At 42.5% G+C, this 19452-nt stretch overlaps 1 protein-coding gene across 1 annotated transcript in view; it reads right to left on the reverse strand.

Moving 5' to 3' along the window:
• The window catches only part of Ccdc170 (coiled-coil domain containing 170), a 78349-nt gene that overhangs the window by 46531 nt on the left and 12366 nt on the right, over nt 1–19452 (reverse strand). The window contains exons 2-4 of the mRNA XM_076926764.1: nt 8227–8355; nt 6713–6969; nt 1061–1205 (exon numbers count right to left, since the gene is read on the reverse strand). Of these exons, the coding sequence (XP_076782879.1) occupies nt 1061–1205; nt 6713–6969; nt 8227–8355 (531 nt within the window). The remainder of the gene's footprint in view (nt 1–1060; nt 1206–6712; nt 6970–8226; nt 8356–19452) is intronic.

Raw genomic sequence — 19452 nt, forward strand, 5'->3', positions numbered from 1 at the left:
TGAAGGATACAGGGTATGATCTGGAGCGTGGGGGAAAACAGAAGGAAGGATAATCAAGAAATCACTTTACTTAAAAATGCATAATTAAATCTAATGCTGTGCGTGTTCGTTTAAAAATACTAATGAAAACTAAAATACTAATGTTTATATAACTGATTTTGTGTACGCAGCTTAACCAAAAGAAAACAATTCATGCACAAACATATCGTGAGATAATTAATTGTATTTCAATATCTAAGTGTGTTTTAGACCACATCATCCCTTTTAGACAATAATTAATCTAGTAACACTAGCGAAAGATCCTAGAATTAAAGTTTATAGAAGTGTTGTGGTCTATTCTGTTCTACACCATTAATTAATGTTACGTAAACTGGCTGGTTTTGTGTCAACTTGACACAAGCTAGAGTCATCAGAGAGAAAGGGGTCTCAGCTGAGGAAAAGCCTCCATGAGATTCAACTATAAGATATTTTCTCAATTACTGATCAATGGGGGCAATCCCAGGCAGTGGTAGGTGATGCCATCCCTGGGCTGGAGGTCCTGGGTTCTATAAGAAAGCAGGCTGAGCAAGCCATGAGGAAGCAAGCCAGGAAGCAGCAACCTCCATGGCCTCTGCATCAGCTCCTGCCTCCACGGTCCAGTCCTGCTTGAGTTCCTCCCTGACTTCCTCCAAAGATGGACTGTGATCTGGAAGTAGATGCTGGATTAACCCTTTCCTCCCCAGCCAGCTTTTTGGGCGTGGTGTTTTGTTGCAGCAATAGAAACTGTAACACACACCAGGCGGTGGTGTCGCATGCCTTTAATCCCAGCACTTGGGAGGCAGAGGCAAGCAGATTTCTGAGTTCGAGGCCAGCCTGGTCTACAGAGTGAGTTCCAGGACAGCCAGGACTACACAGAGAAACCCTATCTTGAAAAAAAAAAAAAAGAAAAGAAACTGTAACACACAACCTTTGGTCTACTCCTGGTCTCCTGTCACCCCTAGACTTAACTACAGCACTTCCTTTCCTATCGCATGCCAGGATGACCCCATGTTTATAGTACCTTTAACTTGCATGCAAATACCTTTAATATGAAATCTTCATCCGATGCCTTCTCACACTTCTTGTCTAGACTCAAGCAATCACAAAGCTGAGTCCGAAACTCCTCGTGCCTCCGGAGATTCTCTGAGCCTTGTTTCTTAGACTCCTCGTTTTCCTTTGAACGGTTTCTAGCAGCCAAATAACAAACATATCAAGGTTTAGCATGATAGCAGACAACAGTCATCAAAACACGTCAAGACTAAAGCTCTCCGTGGAGAATAGTGTTCACTTTCAATACATCATAGTGTCCCAGTGTAAACGACTGGCTGCTAAGCCCTGACAGGAAATGAGAAATGTCAACAATTTCAGGGCACCTACACTCTGCAGAAGATAAAAGTTCTCATGGTGTATGGACCTAGTCATGACAGGAGGAGGAGCCTTTGCCTTCTGGTTTTAACTGATCTGCAGATGTGAAGGCAAGCACATCGTTCACACGGAGCTTCTGCCATGTGTTGTCACGAGCCCCGGGGCCTCTACTGGGGCCTCCAAGGGGAGGAGAATGGCACCCTATGGATGCTAGAGGACCAAGCTTCATTTTAATTTTAGACATTATATGACAGACACATATACGTATGGGTGTACGAATGTACATGCATGCATACATACATACATACAGTCTGGTTCAGGGAAACTCTACTTGTGCAGAGAAAAACTTTCTTTCTTTTTTTTTTTTTTTTTTTTTTTTTCTTTTTTGGTTTTCGAGACAGGGTTTCTCTGTGTAGCCCTGGCTGTCCTGGAACTCACTCTGTAGACCAGGCTGGCCCCAAACTCAGAGATCCACCTGCCTCTGCCTCCCAAGTGCTGGGATTAAAGGTGTGCGCCACCACCGCCCGGCTTGAGAAAAACTTTCAAGCACAAGCAAAAAGCAATTTGAGAAGCCACACAGAGAGATTCTTTAGCATATTAGCAATGTATAGACATGTCAGATAGATAATCTCCAATAGGTTTGCTGAAATAGCACAGTGCATTTCCAATGCTTTAAATGTTTAGAAAGATATCATTTAAAAAACACACAGACATACTTTTAAGACAAATTAGAACATCTCAGTAATTTGGTATCATTTTTCAGTAGTCTAGACAATAATCATGATTACTGCTTTCTTTTTCCCACGTTAAGTGTTTACTGTGAAATTTTTGACTCTATTCAGTGATTAACAAAGCGTGTAATTGCATATGCTGAAAAGCATATCATATTTCCATTTGGGAAAGTGCATTAATAAATGGCTAGTGTCTCTCTATCTGTAGTTTCTGCATACACAAGAAGCCCAATGCACACCATGGCTCTGACAAATCTGCCTACATGGCTTCACACTTTAGCCACAAGATTTCAACATCACGGATCTATTGCAAAGGTCCCCAAGCTATGTCCACAGCTATTGGCTTCCCAACTGACCTAACAAAGTTCCAGGAATCTACCCTAAGGAAATAATCACACAACTATAAAAGTCTAAGTGTCTACAAATGCACTGTTCAGATTGCTTTATAGAAAATGTTACAATGAAACTAATCTAAGTATTTACAGGAAACAGACAAGGAACTTGTTTGAGTAAGATAAGCTCTTTTTTGTTGTTGTTGTTGTTTTTGTTTTGTTTTGTTTTTCGAGACAGGGTTTCTCTGTGTAGCCCTGGCTGTCCTGGAAATCACTCTGTAGACCAGGCTGGCCTTGAACTCTGAAATCCGCCTGCCTCTGCCTCCCAAGTGCTGGGATTAAAGGCGTGCGCCACCACCACCTGGCAGTAAAATAAGCTCTTAAAGATTTCTTATTTATATTTTATGTGTGTGAGTGTTTGCCTATATGTATGTATGTGCACCATGTGTGTGCTTGGTGTCCATGGAGACCAGAAGAGGGTACTAGATCCCCTGGAACTGGAGTTATAAAGAGACAGTTATGAGCTTCCATTTAGGTGCTGGGAACCAAATCTGCTATCCTATAAGAGTTGGAAGTGCTCATAACTGTCGACCCATCTCTCCAGCTCCCAGTGAAGCTATTTTAGAAATAGAATACATAAGGCCATTAAGGTGATAAACTGAGTGATGTCTTAAAACAGCAACAATGTACTAGTAAAACTAATATATTACATAGTGCTATTTGGGTAAAATTGTCTGGGAGCCTATTCAAGAAATGTTTATTAGGCGCTGGTGAGATGGCTCAGTGGTTAAGAGCACTGACTGCTCTTCCAGAGGTCATGAGTTCAAATCCCAACAACCACATGGTGGCTCACAACCATCCATAATGAGATCTGATGCCCTCATATGGGTGTCTGAAGACAGCTACAGTGTACTTACATAAAATAAATAAATAAATTCTTTAAAAAAAAAAGAAATGTTTATTATTAAGATTTTTCTATAAACAAAGATTTTGAGTAATTTTTTTTTTTCGAGACAGGGTTTCTCTGTGTAGTCCTGGCTGTCCTGGAACTCACTCTGTAGACCAGGCTGGCCTTGAACTCAGAAATCCACCTGCCTCTGCCTCCCAAGTGCTGGGATTAAAGGCGTGCGCCACCACCGCCCGGCTTGAGTAATTTTTAATTTCTTCTAAATTCTTAACTTTTCTGTATTGTAAAGGTGTTTGTACAATAAGTATATGACATTTGTATTTTGCATTTATCTAGTAGATAATTAATGAACACAATTATGCACTGGATCCTATCAAGGATGTGAAAGCTACAGAAGTAAACAAGAGAGAAAAATCCTTGTTCTGTGAAGTGTATGTTCTAGTTGGAAAGACAGACTGATCCAAATATTAATCCATGTAAAATATACAGTATCGTTATGTAAAGACTGGAAGAAAATGATCAACTATAAAGGGGGTACGTTTTGACATATGGCACTCACGGAAGGGCCTAATGAGTGAGTGCCTACATCAGACGTAGCCATGCTATCTGGGGAAGAAACTTGAAGACAAAGGGATGAGCAGTTGCAAAGGCCCTGAGGTAGGACCATGTCTGTCCAGTTCAAGAAGCAGCAAAGAAAAGCTGGAACAGAAGAATGAAGAAGAAAAAAGTAACACCAGCAGGTTAGTATGGGCCTTTTGGGCTATAAACACACTAGGTCTTTACCCTAAGTAAGAAATCACTGGAGGACTCTGAGCTGAGGACTGACACCATCTAGTTTGTGCTTTAACAGGATCACTCTGGCTGGGGGGGTGTGTATTGACAGAAGAAAGAAAATCATTTGTGAGCTGTGTGTGTCTGTGTCCCCATAGGTTAAATCAGGAGCCTCTGTTAAGGTAATATGGGTACTTGAGGCTTCCCAGAGGTAATTAAGTCATGGATGTGAATCCTTGTGAATAAGAACAGTAAGAAAAAAAAGAAAGAGGCTGTCTCTTTCTCTCTCTACCATGGGAGAAAACAAAAAGAAGTTCATTTACTAGGAAATGAATCAGCAGCACCTTAATCTTGAACTCTCCAGCCTCCAGAACTGTGAGTAGTAAAGTTACATTAGCTAAATCAGCTGATCTATTATACTTTAAGAGCACCTTAAATTACTCAAAATATAAACTGATACCAGGAGTCCTGAAGTAGTGTCGCTACCGGTTCCGGCCCGCAGAAAGGAGCGACACGACACGGGATTCTTCCCAACACAGTTTACTCAGGAACCTTTTTACAATATCTCTCTGGAAGCCCCAGATCCCAGTTCCACTTTCCCTTTATCCCCGTGCCTGGTCACTCAGAGCCTGCCACGTGGGCACACGTCAAATGGCCTGATTCTGCGTGGCAGCGAGTCTGCGCAGTAGTTCTGTGGATGTGGCTCTGACCGGGGTGTGTGAGGAAGTCAGGCACCATTCATAAAATTTGGCAGGTGCCATTCATAAGCTTAGGTGCCATTTTAGCTGGCCGCCACACCCGCTACCCACAAAGTAGTATATGTACTAACTACAATAAGTCCAGGTGAAAGATGATAGTGTTATTGGGGGTAACAAATGAGAAATGGTTAATATTTAGTTTTGTTTGAAACTAGCTGTGGTTGCATTTGCTAAATGGAGAAGGATATGAAAGAAAAGGAGAACCCTGAATGATACCAAGATATTTCACCTGGCAGCTAGAAGAATGAAATTATTACCAAATCAAATGAGTACAGAAAGATATGGTTGGAACCTCAGAGCACATAAGGTTTAAAATATCTGCTGGGCTTCTACATGAAGATGCCAGATGTGTGTGCCTTGTGTTGTAAGAAGATATTCAAGCTGGATATGGAATCATGGTATCACCAACACTTAGAAGACAGGAGATTAAATAGTACAGAAATAAGAAACCTAAGTGAGGTGGAGGTATGAGACACCTCAATATTTGGAAGCCAAGAAGAAAAGAAAAAACACAAAAAGAGAAAAGTAGGAGATAAACTAGTTGTGCGTAATGTTCTGGAAGCCACGAGAAGAAAGTGGCTCACAGATCGACTGTAACTGACGCTGTGGAGACCAACCAGCCCTGTTTCATCACTGGTGATCTTACAAAACAACTGAAGATGGGCTCACAAAAATATCTAATAACCCCAGTAATCCAAGCTCCCAGGAAGAAAAGGGAAGGTGAAAGCTCAACAGCAGCCTAGGCTACACGGAGTGTGGTGATTTGAATAGGCTTGGACCAGGGAGTGACACTATTAGGAAGTGTGGCCTTGTTGGAGTGGGTGTGGCCTCGTTGGAGTGGGTGTGACCTTGTTGGAGTGGGTGTGGCCTTGTTGGAGTGGGTGTGGCCTTGTTGGAGTGGGTGTGGCCTTGTTGGAGTGGGTGTGGCCTTGTTGAAGGAAGTGTGTGACTGTGGGGATGAGCTTTGAGAGGCCCTCCTCCTAGCTGCCTGGAAGTCAGTCTCCTCCTGTCTGCCTTTGGATGAAGATGTAGAACTCTTAGCTCCTCCAGCCCCACATCTGCCTGGACACTGCCATGCTCCCACCTTGATGATAATGGACTAAACCTCTGAACCCATAAGCCAGCCCCAATTAAATGTTGTCCTTTAAAAGAGTTGTCTTGGTCATGGTGTCTCTTCACAGCAGTAAAACCCTAACTAAGACAGACAGCCTGTCTTAAAATCAAGCAAACAAACAAAAAGAAGTTTTTCTATAGTTGGAAGAGGACAGGAGCTGGGGGGTATTGGTTCATTTTTTAAGATGAAATACATTAAAATAGTATAAACTACTTTACTAACAGTGATATTGAAAGCTGGTCATGGTACAGTATGACTGTAATCCTAACACTCAAGAGGTGGAGTCAGAACAACTGTCTTGAGTTCTCTGTGTAAAATGCCAATAAGGCCTAAGGAGGATGTTCAAAGTAGTCTTGCTTCCTTGAATTTTTTAGCTAGCCTCTAAATACTCTCTTTCTGTGGGTTTCTCTTTCACTCTGGAGTTAAACATCTACTTAAGGAAAATCTCACAACTACACCTGGAATAGGCTTTTGCACCCACTGTCAAGGTTCTAAACTTGCATAAGACAACACTCTGTTTGTTGACATCCTTAATGACCCTCGAACTTGAGCAAAGTTTCCAAGACTACAGAGATATTTGAGGTCTATAACTGTTTCTTCAGCTCGAGTTTAAATGGAAAGTCCTATAAAACATTCAAAGATCACTCAAGATGTAGGCTGAGATCTGGAGCTAGTATAGCCACTAACAAACTGGGAAATGTTTCCAACTTCCTTACTGTAATTTCTCATCCAGTTCTAGAACTTTCTTCATCAGTTCCTGGTTCTCCTTCATCATGTCGTGAGCAGAGGCCTCTGCTCTGGTTTTAGAAGCAGAAAATGCTGCTGATTCTTCTTGGAGCTCCTGGATTCTGTTCCTCAAAGAGACAAGGAGAGATGATTTTCTGGCGCTGTTTTCTTTATAGCTCTCCATTTCTGCCTTCAGCTCCTGACAGCAAACTTCTTTAGAAAGCATCTTGGAGCGGATTTCTCGAAGCTAAAGTGCAGAGAGGTTGGGGGTGGGGTGGGGGGAAACAAGGGATTTAACAATGTGTGTGTCACTTGAAAGTGCCTAACAAAAGAGCCAATACTGTAATTTAAAATTTCACCATTTTATTCCTGACCTCATCCAATTTCATTTTCTCTTTCTTGAATTTGGATCTGCACTACCAGATTGGAAATTATGCCTGAATAATTTTCTAACTAACAATCATAGTTTATCTTTTTCAAAAGTTAGCTGTAGGCTAGGTTATAACCTCATGAAAGAGTAATTTTATATAGTGTGTGAAAGAACTTGAATTCAATGTCGAGTACACAGACAAAAATAAAATAAAATAAATGAGCAACATCGTAAGTTGATATCATGCCACTCGAGAGATATTTGCGGTGGATATTACAAAAAGCAATAAAATATTTTACAATGGGAACCCACTTACTCTATCAGGATTGCTGCATTTAGGAGTGATTTAGAATGATTTGGGGACCCTCCAAGCCACAGTGTTTGTGATTTCGTGGCCACAACTGTTTCTCAAGCAAATCCAGATGTTCGGGATATCACAGCATTGACCTCTTCTAGACCATAATTATAGGTGGTAAAAAAAAAATGATATTCAGATTCCTGGGGGAAATATGGTGGCAAAGGGAAATTATGCAAGCAGAAGGCTTGGACTTCTGTGGCTTTGGTAGCATCACAACGCTGGAGGATGTTTGCATTTGTGAATGCTGGATCTCTTCCGTGAGACCATCTTCACAAATACATGGTTCTCTGGAACTGGGAGTGTGCATGGCAAGAGTCACATGTATGTTACCAGTTTGTTAACTTCTAGTTGCCTCACAGGTCAAGCTAGACCCCTCACAGCCCCTGCACTGCGGAGCAGAATGAACGCAGAGGAGCTCAGAAACTACACTACACTACTCAAGCATGGAATTTGCCCGGCCAATCAGAAGAGAATTCAGAAATCCTTACGAGCTCTAGAATACAAGCGATCCACATAAAGGGAAGACTTTCCCCATGGCCCATGTGACTTTAACCCAATGTCCTCAAGTCTCCCCGGGGTTATACAGACTTTCTCTAAATTCTAAAAGCCAGCCACAGAGTTGGAGTGGCTAAGCACACAAGAGAGTAAGGGTAAATTTTGTCGATGGATTGAAATCCCGTTCTTACTTTCCCGTTTCTAATCCTCAACATCCTGTTCCGCTCAATAAAAAGCTACAAAAATGCACTTCTGAGTGGTGAATGTGAACAGCGTCTCACCTCAGACTGAGCACATTCAAGTTTGACCAGCGTTGCTGCAAGCTCACTTTGAACATTTTCAGCCACATCCCGGTAGTGGTCCAGCTGTTCCCGGGTAACGGGGACCTCTGGGCGATGGTCGGCAGTTCCCTGGTAGTTTCCCCAAAAGACAAAGCATTAAAAGTGATAAACAGGCTGTCATCCTGCAAAGCAAGCTTCACGGTTCTTCCAAATATGGTGATGGCAGACTGCTCGCTCACCTCATTGCTTCACAGAGAGATCACGTGACTTAAATGTAAAAGGTTCCCTCCTTCCTAGTGATTCATTTCGCCATTTTTCCGCAATATGAAAATCTTTCTCGGGTCACGAAAGCGACTTAAAGGAAAGTGTAAGGGGAGAAATGGAAAGGTGGACATTTGCAGGAATTTTAGACCCTCCCGGAAGGTAACAGTTCTTGATTCCACTGAAACCATTGCTGAAGCAAAAACTAAGGATCCCCGCCTGGCCAATTCATCCCGGCTTTTCTTTTTGCATTTGTTTGTTTGCTCGTTTGTTTGTTTTTATGTGTATGGGTGTTTTGCCCGCATGGATGCCTGTGCACCACCTGTATATGCCTGATGCCTTAAAAAAAAAAAAAAAAAAAAAAAAGGCTTCCCTCCAGCTGAAGTTGTAGTTGACAGCTACCGTGTGGGTACTAATAACTTTATCAGTTGCTTTTGTCAGGCATTTTGCAATATCAATAAGAAGAATCACTAAAATAGACATCGTGTATACCCAGCTCTGCGAATTCTCCAGGCCCTATGGTATTTATGAAAGATGTGCATGAAAAACCACTCTTTTTTGTTTTGTTTTGTCTTGTTTTGTCTTGTTTTGTCTTGTTTTGTTTTGTTTTGCTTTGTTTTGTTTTTTAAGGAATGTGAGAAAGGTCACAAAGAGGAGAATTTCATGGAATATCCCGGTGGCCTCAGAGGACTCGTCAGTAAAACCACTAATGACAGCCAGAGACAACTGGACCATCACCAACCAGCCTCAGAATTCAGAAGGGCCCCACTGACCCTCACCACCACAGCTGCACCTCCCCCACGAGGCCTCGAGGGGCAGAAGTGCCCTCAGGAGAGGTTTCAACCTTAGCTTACAGGACAACCAGTTGGTAGAAACTGTATTAGGAAAAAAAGTTCTCCAATGGCTATAATTTCTTTCAGCCACAACATACATGACGTTTAGCAAGTGCTGTAATTATCTTGTCTTTTTTATCTCCTTCTAATAAAAATGCAATGTGCCCACTGAATATAATAGTAAGTGCCATGTGAAATAGTTCAAAAATAGCCCTTTGTCTTAGCAGGTCCTGATCTAATGGAGATTGGTACCAAAAGTATTAACATCTGGTGTTCGTGGGGTGCACAAGACTGTAGTTTGGTTAAAACAGGGCTACGGGTGCAATGTGCTCTTGTGTATCGAACTCGCCCGGCATGGACAAAGCCTTGGTGTCAATATCCTATACCAGAACAAACATGGTCAGACCCAGCAGCTCAGCTCTCCAACTATATGACTTTGAAAACTTTTCACACATGTGCACAGGGACATGCAGAAAGATGATTATCATTCTGTGGTCTTTAACAACAACAAAGGAACGAGAGGTTGTCAAAGCAATGCAAACTCTTGTTGGCAATCATTAAACAAAGACCTTTCTGAACTGTAGAACCCTGTGAACTGGGAAGTGAGAGACAGATTGGTCTCTCACCAGGTTGGGACTATTGTATTGACTCCAGGAAACATCACAGAACAAAACCAAGAAATTATAAAGCCACAGTGATGCTTGCATTCATAACCCAGGAGGAGAAGGAAAAATATCACTGTATGTGTTTCCTATAACTACGTCTAAGACAGGTGATCAGCATACATGCACTTGATTTTCCTGGCCTTCAGGAGGGACACCAGTGTTGACCATGGGGTAAGAATATCATTTGTTTCATTTGTTAAATTAAATGTAAGTATTTAAATGCTGGAAAGAAATACTGTGCCGGGCGGTGGTGGCGCACACCTTTAATCCCAGCACTTGGGAGGCAGAGGCAGGCAGATTTCTGAGTTCGAGGCCAGCCTGGTCTACAGAGTGAGTTCCAGGACAGCCAGGGCTATACAGAGAAACCCTGTCTCGAAAAAACCAAAAAGAGAGAGAGAGAGAGAGAGAGAGAGAGAGAGAGAGAGAGAGAGAGAAATACTGTGGTTCTTTCCATCACAGAACTAGATTTTAGTCTCTTTTTTTATTATAATTTCTCATATTTTCCCTGTCCTTCACAAGAACCGTGTGTTCCTTTCATGTCCTCAAATAAGTTTCTTTTTTTCCTTTTATTGATGTACATTTGTTTTCTCAGGTAATATACCTTGATTACAGTTTCCCTTTCCCTCTGCTCCTCCCACCTCCTTCCTGCCTCCCTGGATCCGTTCCACTTCTGTCTCTCATTAGAAAACAAACAAGCTTCTGAGGGATAGTAAATTATAGTGAGATTAAATAAAAACTAACACACTGGAGCTGGACAAGACAAACAGGAGGGAAAGAGCCCGAGAGAAGGCATAAGAACCAGAGACCCGCTTGTTCACACACTCAGGAATCCCATGAAAACACCATAAAAACACGGAAGCCGTGATGCATGTGCAGAGGACCTGGTGCAGACCCGTGTAGGCCCCGGGCAGGCTCTGTGCACGCTGCCTCAGTCTGTGTGAGTTCACATGAGTTTTGTTCCTGTGGATTTAGAGGGCCTTGTCTCCTTTCTCTCCTCCATCCTCTGGTACTTTTTTTTTTTTTTTAAGGGACAAGCTAAAATTCACCTACTGTGCAGACTTTCTACAGAGACCACAATGACAAATTAACGACTGTGACAGCACAGACTGAAACAAGGTGACAGCTGACAATCATGAGGCTTCTCTTCATCAAGCCCTCCTGGATCCCCCCCCCCTTCTTAAATCCCTCAACTTCACCTGTAAGTATTAAACAATTTTCATTTTATTTCTTTTAACTCTATCCACAGTGGCAAAATTAGGGCCTTATCCATTTGTCTTCCCATGGGGACAATTGAAGCCATTAGGTACCACCCAGATAGCCCATGAAGCAATTTTATATTGGTTTTAGAGAGCCAACTACATAAAATTTGATTCTGATACTGATACTATTATGATAATGAATGAAATTGCCTTGAGGGTGCCTCAGAGTCTTTTCAAAAAAAAAAAAAAAAAAAAAAAAAAAAAGCTGATTTTTTTTGAAGTTCGGTGCCATAAAGCAAAGATAAGCTCAGTAGTTTAGTACACAATGTGCCCAATTATCTGACCTGTGGGCCGTGTCTGGGGCCGGTCATGCTACTACGGTACCTAGCTATCTTAGTATCCAATGGACAAAAATAGAAAGAAAACAGCAGAAAATCACTGCCAGTTTGGGACACACAAAAGCTCTAAAGCCCATTCCATTCTTCTCTCTGGGACCCACAGGGAATCTCCACTCTGCTCCAGCACTACACCACACTGTAATATTCAACTGAATTACCACGGGTAATTCCATTATGGACTTCTCCCCCTCCCCCTTGATGTCTCCCTTCCCCTTCCTCTCTCCCTTGCTCTCTCTCATATTTTCTTTCTTCCCGTCCCACTTCTCTCTGTGTCCTGTCTCTCTCTATGTCTCTCTGTCTCTGTGTCCTGTCTCTCTGTCTGTCTCTGTCTCTCTCTGTCTCTGTCTCATTGTGTGTATCCCTGTCTCTCTCTGTGTATCTCTCTGTGTCTTTCTGACTCTCTCTGTATGTCCCTGTCTCTCTCTGTCTCTCTGTCTCTCTCTGTCTCTCTGTCTCTCTCTGTCACTCTGTCCCTGTGTCTGTGTATCCCTGTCTCTCTGTCTCTTTGTGTGTCTCTCTGTCTCTCTCTGTGTGTGCCCCTGTCTCTCTCTGTTTCTGTCTCTCTGTCTCTCTCTCTGTCTCTCTCTTCCCCCCCCCTCTCTCTCTTACACACACACACACACACACACACACACACAGGATTGTCTTGAAAAACTTAGTCCACAGCCATGTATCTTTTTGATGTTATAGTATGACATTGACCTGAAATGTGTTGGGCCACAGTTATAACTGTCCTGAGACATGTGGCCCATTGGCTACAAGCTGATCTAGCTGGTCTAGTCAAAGTTTGATGTTGGGGCTCTCCTGAGCCTCCTGCTTCTCCCCTCCACTTGCACTTGGCCTCTGGGGCTCGTTCATGCCTAAGGGGATGGTATGGTGGGTGCAGGACTTAAGAAAGCAGCCTGAGTATCTGTACCTCAGCAGGCAGAAGCAAACTTCAGAAGATGTTTCTGCATGAAGCCAGGGACTTCGAAGGTGACTACCCCGTTTTACATTGCCTTCTCTTGAACCACTTCATTATTGTTCACATAAATTCAATATACTCTTCTAGAACAGTCTTCATATGATTCCTCTGCTAAAGACATTATGCCATGAGCAGCAGCCATGGTCACAAACACTGAAGTGACAACCCCTTTCAGTATGTGCTTTAAGAATGACTCCTGGAGGTACAAGATAGTCCTAATACCCAGTCCATCATTTTGTTGACTAACCAGAACCTCTGTCATCTATCCTAACTAAAACACTTAGTTCTGAACCTGGCTTTTTCCTTGGCTTTAGGATGAATGTCAGCTGACGACCATCCACTCAAATCTTTTCTCTCAAGGTAAATAACCAGGATTGGCTATGAGGCTATAAGTTTTCAACCCCGTCAGAAATCCAGAATGACTGAGTTAACTATAATTGTGGGAAGCACAAAGCATAGCTTCTAAAACTTAGCCAATTTATAGAGACCGCTGAACACCTGGAAAGCCCCTATACTACCGAACGTTGGAGCATCAAATCTTCAGCCTTCTGGCCCAGAATCATCAGACCGACCTTAGTGATGCAGAATTATTAAGGGCTGATTAGTCTGTCTAGACAGATATAATCAGTCGACTATTCTGCAAGTGTGTCCACTGGTACAAATTGGCATAATTATGCTCTAATTGTATTTTGAGAGAAAAGTTTCATTTTAACAGGAAGGGTGATATGTAGGAGGAGCTAAGGTGGGAGGAGTACTGAGAGGAAGAGAAGGAGTAAGAAGAGGAGAAGAAGGAGAGGAGAGCTAGGTGGTGAGAGAGAGAAAGAGGAGGGAGACAGGGAGGCAGATGTTCATGTATCTCCACCCGTCAAAGATGGTTGATATATCTAGGTTGGGTAGTGGGTTACACCTCTAATTGAGCATTACCAAACTTATAAAGCCTTTGATTAACATTTTTAAAAAATGTATAAGTGCAAAAAAGAAAAGGGGGCATGGGATAGGGGTTTTATAAGGGGGGATGGGGAAAGGGGATGGCATCTGAAGTGTAAATAAAATATCCAATAAAAAAAAAGAAAAAAAAAAAAAAGAATGACTCCTGGAGTGTTCAATGATAAGACACCACTGTCTTATCCACGAATCCAGGGACTGTCCCCATTCAGTCTTTACAGTGACCCTGTGAGTAGGGACTGTCCTTAAAACACCACTTGAAACTGAGCAGAGTAAGGTCTTGAAAGAAAATGATATTGGCAGATTTTTAAAAAGCAAATAGTAGTGAGATGGGGAGAGGGGGAGAAAGAAGAGGGGGAGGAAGAGAGAGAGAGGAAAAACTACAGATCTACAGCAATGGTTGCCTTTATGTACTGTATAATTAAAAAAATGAATTCAAAGTACACTTTATGAATGAACTTATACAATATGGCAGTCGCTTCGGTTTGTGCTCCCAGCTGCCTGGCCCTTCTAGTTTTGCACAAGCTTTATGGTCTATAATATTTATTGCAACAGGATATAGCAAACTGTTGCACACCCATAAGATGAGAATCCAGAAAGCAGTTCAAAGAACCAAAGTGACCCTAACAATTACCTACGAACATTTGTTCTTAAACCCATATGTAAGTTTCATTGAGAAAACTTGCCTTTGCAACAGACAGAGCCCGTTACAGAAAACCACAACCAATAAAAATGCAGAGCGCTGGAGCCCAGTTCCCATGGATATGTCTACAAACCACTCCCTCACCTAAGGCTCAGGGAACATTGCAGAAGAGGGGCGGGAAGAGTGGAAGAGCCAGAGGACCAGGGAATTGGCTGTGCGTCTGCATCTCCTAGTAACATCAGAAGCAACACCAGTAAAGTCTCACCACCATGACACCAAAATATAAGCTGAACCATACCAACGAATATGGTGACTGCTTGGGGAAGGCCCCACGAGGCCTCCATCCTACACAAAGAACTATAAGGAACTGAGGAAATCTGAGAGCAAGAGAGGCGTTCTTCCCCAGAAAAGAGCACACCAATTTGTAGTTCAATGCCAAATGGTCAGCCCTGAAAACATACATAAAAGAAATATTATACAGACTGAATGGCTCATACTTAGGAATGTGTGTGTGTGTGTATGTGTGTGTGTGTATGTGTGTGTGTGTGTATGTGTGTGTGTGTATGTGTGTGTGTGTGTGTGTGTGTGTGTGTATGTGTGTGTATGTGTGTGTGTGTGTATGTGTGTGTGTGTGTATGTGTGTGTGTGTATGTGTGTGTGTATGTGTGTGTGTGTATGTGTATGTGTGTGTGTGTGTGTGTGTGTATATGCATCGCATGCAATATATATTATTAAACCCTATATAGGCATGTGATAACAATTGGTGAAGAAGCTATTGATTTGAAAGAGAATGTAGAGAGATATATGGGAGGAGGAAATGTTATAATTACATTTGTGATGGTTTGCATATGTTCAAACCAGGGAGTGGCACTATTAGAAGGTGTGGCCCTGTTAGAGGGTAGGTGTGTCACTGTGGGTGTGGGCTTTAAGACCCTCATCCTAGCTGGCTGAAAGTCAGTATTCTTTTTTTTTTTTTTTTTTTTTTTTTTTTTTGGTTTTTCAAGACAGGGTTTCTCTGTGTAGCCCTGGCTGTCCTGGAACTCACTCTGTAGACCAGGCTGGCCTTGAACTCAGAAATCCACCTGCCTCTGCCTCCTAAGTGCTGGGAGTAAAGGCATGGGCCACCACCGGCTGGCGAAAGTCAGTATTCTGCTAGCAGCCTTCACATGAAGAACGCCCAGCTCCCCCTGCACCATGCCTGCCTGGATGCTGCCATGTTCCCAGCTTGATGATAGTGGACTGACCCTCTGAACCTGTAAGCAAGACCCAATTAAATGTTTTCCTTTATAAGACTTGCCTTGGTCATGGTGTCTATTCACAGCAGTAAAAGCCCAACTAAGACAATATTATAATCTCAAAAATAAAATTAAAAAAAAAAACAAAACAAAACAAATCTACAAGGCAAAGATACGGAGTTCTCAAAAGCGTACCATTTCAAAGTGAATTAGAGAACAAAGCTAACAGTATCATACCACTTGTGTCTTCAAAATTTATTTATTTCTTATTTTATGTATATGGGTGTTTTGTCTGCATGTATGTCTGTGTATCATGTTCAGGCCCTGGAGGTCAAAAGAGAACATTGGATCCCTTGGAACTGGTGTTACAAGTGGTTGTGAGCTGCCATGTGGGTGCTGGGAATTCAGCCCAGCACCTCTGGAAGGGCAGCCAGCTGAGCTATCTCTCCAGCCCATTTAGTTTTAAAAGTACATGTTAAGCAAGATAATAACTTTTCTCTAGGTACAAATTTTTAGCAGTCTGAAAGATACCCACCAGAAAAAAAAAAATCTATCTATTAATTACTGCTACAGAACAGAGGAAAATGGCCAAGAGTAGAAAGAATTTTCAAAGGGAACAGTAGTGACTTTGGTAATGTCCAAGGGCCATAAAGGACAAGAAATAACTCATCTCTTTGTCTACCAAAACACAGCACGATGCCCAATGATGCACATGTTTTAGACTCTTACCAATCTGTCTCAAATAGATTTAACTATTTTTAAAGTGATCAATTTTTACACTGCATGCCTTAAGGACAAGAATGCTTAGGAGTTTAAATTACTGACCAAGCGTTCAGTTATCATGTGCCAGCCTCCAGAGACTCCAGACTCGCACAAGTTGCATGTTTTGTTTGGGGTTTTAGGTTTTGTTTTACGTGTGTGTGTGTGTGTGTGTGTGTGTGTGTGTGTGTGTGTGTGTGTGTGTGAGTGCATACACATGTGAGTCTTCATAGAGACCGGTGGTCTATGTCATGTGTCTTCTTTAATCACCCTCTATTGTTTGGGGGACAGGTCATTCTGTAAACCAGAAACTCACAGATTTGGCTGTCTGGCCCGTGACCGCCAGAGCTCTACCAGTTCTGGAGTTACAGACACAAACCAAAGTACCTGACTTTTCTTTTTTTTCTTCTTCTTCTTTTTTTTTCTTTCTTTTCTTTCTTTTTCTTTTTTTCTTTTCTTTCTTTTTTTTTTCTTTTCTTTTTTTCCCTTGGGTTTTTTTTTTTTTTTTTTTTTTTTTTTTTTTTTTTTTTTTTAAACACGGCAGGAATCCAAACTTGGGTGTTCATCCTTACACAGTCAGCACTTTACCCACTGTGATCATCTTCCTAGTCTGGGGTTTGGGTTAGGTTTGGCTTTGTTTTCTTAGGTTTTAGAGTTCTCTTGCGACATGGGCTCATGGAGCCGGTTTTCAAGCCCACCGTGTAGCACAGAATGACCTTGAACTCTGGATCCTCCTCCTCTCCTCTCCCTCCCAAGGAGGGATTCCAGGTGTGAGATACCCCCACCACCCCATCCCCCTGCTTCTTTGTAAGCTCTTATTGGTTGCAGGGGCAACAAGCAACCCTGAACTTGATAGACAAAGCAGAAGGGAGGACGGGGGAGTTCTCGGAATGCACTTGTGGAGCAGGGACGATTTGGACTACTTCTGAGGCAGGAAACTCACAGCTGAGAGAAGAAACATAAATAATGTAGAACACTCAAAATATGAGTGTTCTAGAGGCTCAAAGCCTTAACTCGGTGCTTTTGTTTTCCTAACTCTAAAAAGTCTCCAGTGAATAAAGGACAAGCCAGACAAGGGAAAAAACTACTTCCTAAATAACATGTGTTAAACTAAGCCCCAGTCTTTGCTTCCAAATAAGCCTTAGCACTGCCCAAAGAAACCACCTTAAAACATTGGTGCTTTGTGTTTTCCAGCGATGTTTCTTCTGTTAGGAAAAATCTGTGGCTTCCAAGACACACCATCGCCTGAAGGCAACAAAGCCTCCTCCAAGACCCATTCGGAACCCATGAGAATGTGGAAGCCTTAAGAACATGGAAGCAAACAGCCAAATAATTTTAAACCTTACTATACGAATTCATGCAGATCTGGGGTCACTGACATTCTATAAGTGTACTTGCTGCCAATTGTGACTGACTGCCTGAGTTTAATCCCAGGATCCCACACAGTTAGGGAGAGAACCAGCCTCCGAATGTGGGCCATGGCATACACACACACACACACACACACACAAATATATATAATAAAGACTTAAATAATACATGATAAGGGAGAAGATCCACAACAAAGTGTTTAGGATGACATCTTTATGGTTTATTCGAGAATGAGTCAAATTAAAGGTAGATGCCAAGCTCCCTCCAGGACTGTACTTAGCAACTGTCATGATGTAGCTGGGGAGTGACAAGTGTCCTGAGCTCACTCTTTAGGGCAGAGAAGATAGATTTCAGTTTAGGAAGGAGGCACGTGTTTCTGAAAGGTGGGACCACCTTACACTAGACTTCAGCTCACTCCTCCCAAGACCCACATCCTTCTCTCTACAGGCTCCAGGGAAGAGAGAAGAGGCCCTGTGGATTCAAAGTGGGTGGCAGAGGCTATCCTACTTAGTTTTTATTGTCAACTTGGTATAACCTAGAGCCATCTGGAAAGAGGGAGCACACAGATTCAAATAGCCTATTGCCACATCTGTAGGGAATTATATTTATTATTGATTGATGTGGGAGGGCCCACCCACTGTGGGGTTGAGGTTCAGAGTTTTATAAGAAAGCTGACTGAACTAAGCATGTTAATAGGAAACAATGACAGGTGGGTCTCTGTGAGTTTGAGGCCAGCCTGGTCTACATAGTGAGTTCAGGCCAGCTGAGCAGGAGATGTGCTACCATCTCCTGCTATGGGAGATGGGCTGAGCTATACCCAGCCCAGTTTCCAAGATTCAAGTCATCTGGCATATATTTCTCACTGCTTAATCCAGCTTCCTACTGAGATAGCAAGATGTGTCTGTCCTGTCAGACACATGTGGGGCCTCCCCTATCTGCCACCCATTCACCAAACTCTCAGACAGCTGAGCTGAAGCACTTCAACACCAGGACTGAAATGGCTCTGCTAAAACTTCATCCAGAGGTGAAGTCTGACACAATAGGAAGACTTCCTGTGCTCCTCTCTCTGTCTCTCTTTGTGCTGCTCCTTCTGGGAGGCTTCTATCAGTTCCTCTCTGTCTCGGTCTCTGTCTTGTGGCTATGAGTAAAATTCCCTGACAAAAGCAACATTTTCCCCCTTTGAAACAGGGTTTCTCTGTGTAGCCCTGGCTGTTCTAAAACTCGATCTGTAGACCAGGCTGGCCTTGAACTCAGAGATCCACCTGCCTCTGTCTTTTAAGTACTTGGATTAAAGGTGTGTGCCACCACTGCCTAGCTGACAAAAGGAACTTTTAAAATGAAGGGTGGGGTGGAGAAATAACTCCTCTGCAGTTAGACCAAGGCTTTTCTTGCAGAGAACCCACGTTGGGCTCCCATCACCCACATGGCAGCTCTAAACCATCTGTAACTCCAGTTCCAGGAGATCTGACACTTTCTTCTGGTCTTTGTAGGCCCAGGGCATGCATGCATGTGGTACACATACATGTATACAGGTAAACACGCATTGCACATAAAGATTAGATAGATAGATAGATAGATAGATAGATAGATAGATAGATAGATAGATGGATGGATGGATGGATGGACGGACAGATGGACAGATGGACAGATGGACGGACAGACAGACGGACGGATGGACAGACAGGCAGATAATATCTTAGGGTTTATTGCTGTGAAGAGACACCAAGATATCACAGTTGATATTCAAGGTAAATCGTCACAAGTTCAAGTCCACCCTTTGTGAAATAGACACCCAAAATGCATCTCTCTGAACCAAAGACTTCTACTCCAGGACCCATAAAAGGCTAATGTCTATCTTCTGCTGCAAAATTTGTTTATTCCATCTCCAAGGGTCGCGACAGTCCTAACAGTTAGTTCCAAACAACTACATATTATTCCATCATAAAAAAAATT

Source organism: Arvicanthis niloticus, chromosome 28 (genome assembly GCF_011762505.2).
Source record: "Arvicanthis niloticus isolate mArvNil1 chromosome 28, mArvNil1.pat.X, whole genome shotgun sequence".
NCBI lineage: Eukaryota > Metazoa > Chordata > Mammalia > Rodentia > Muridae > Arvicanthis > Arvicanthis niloticus.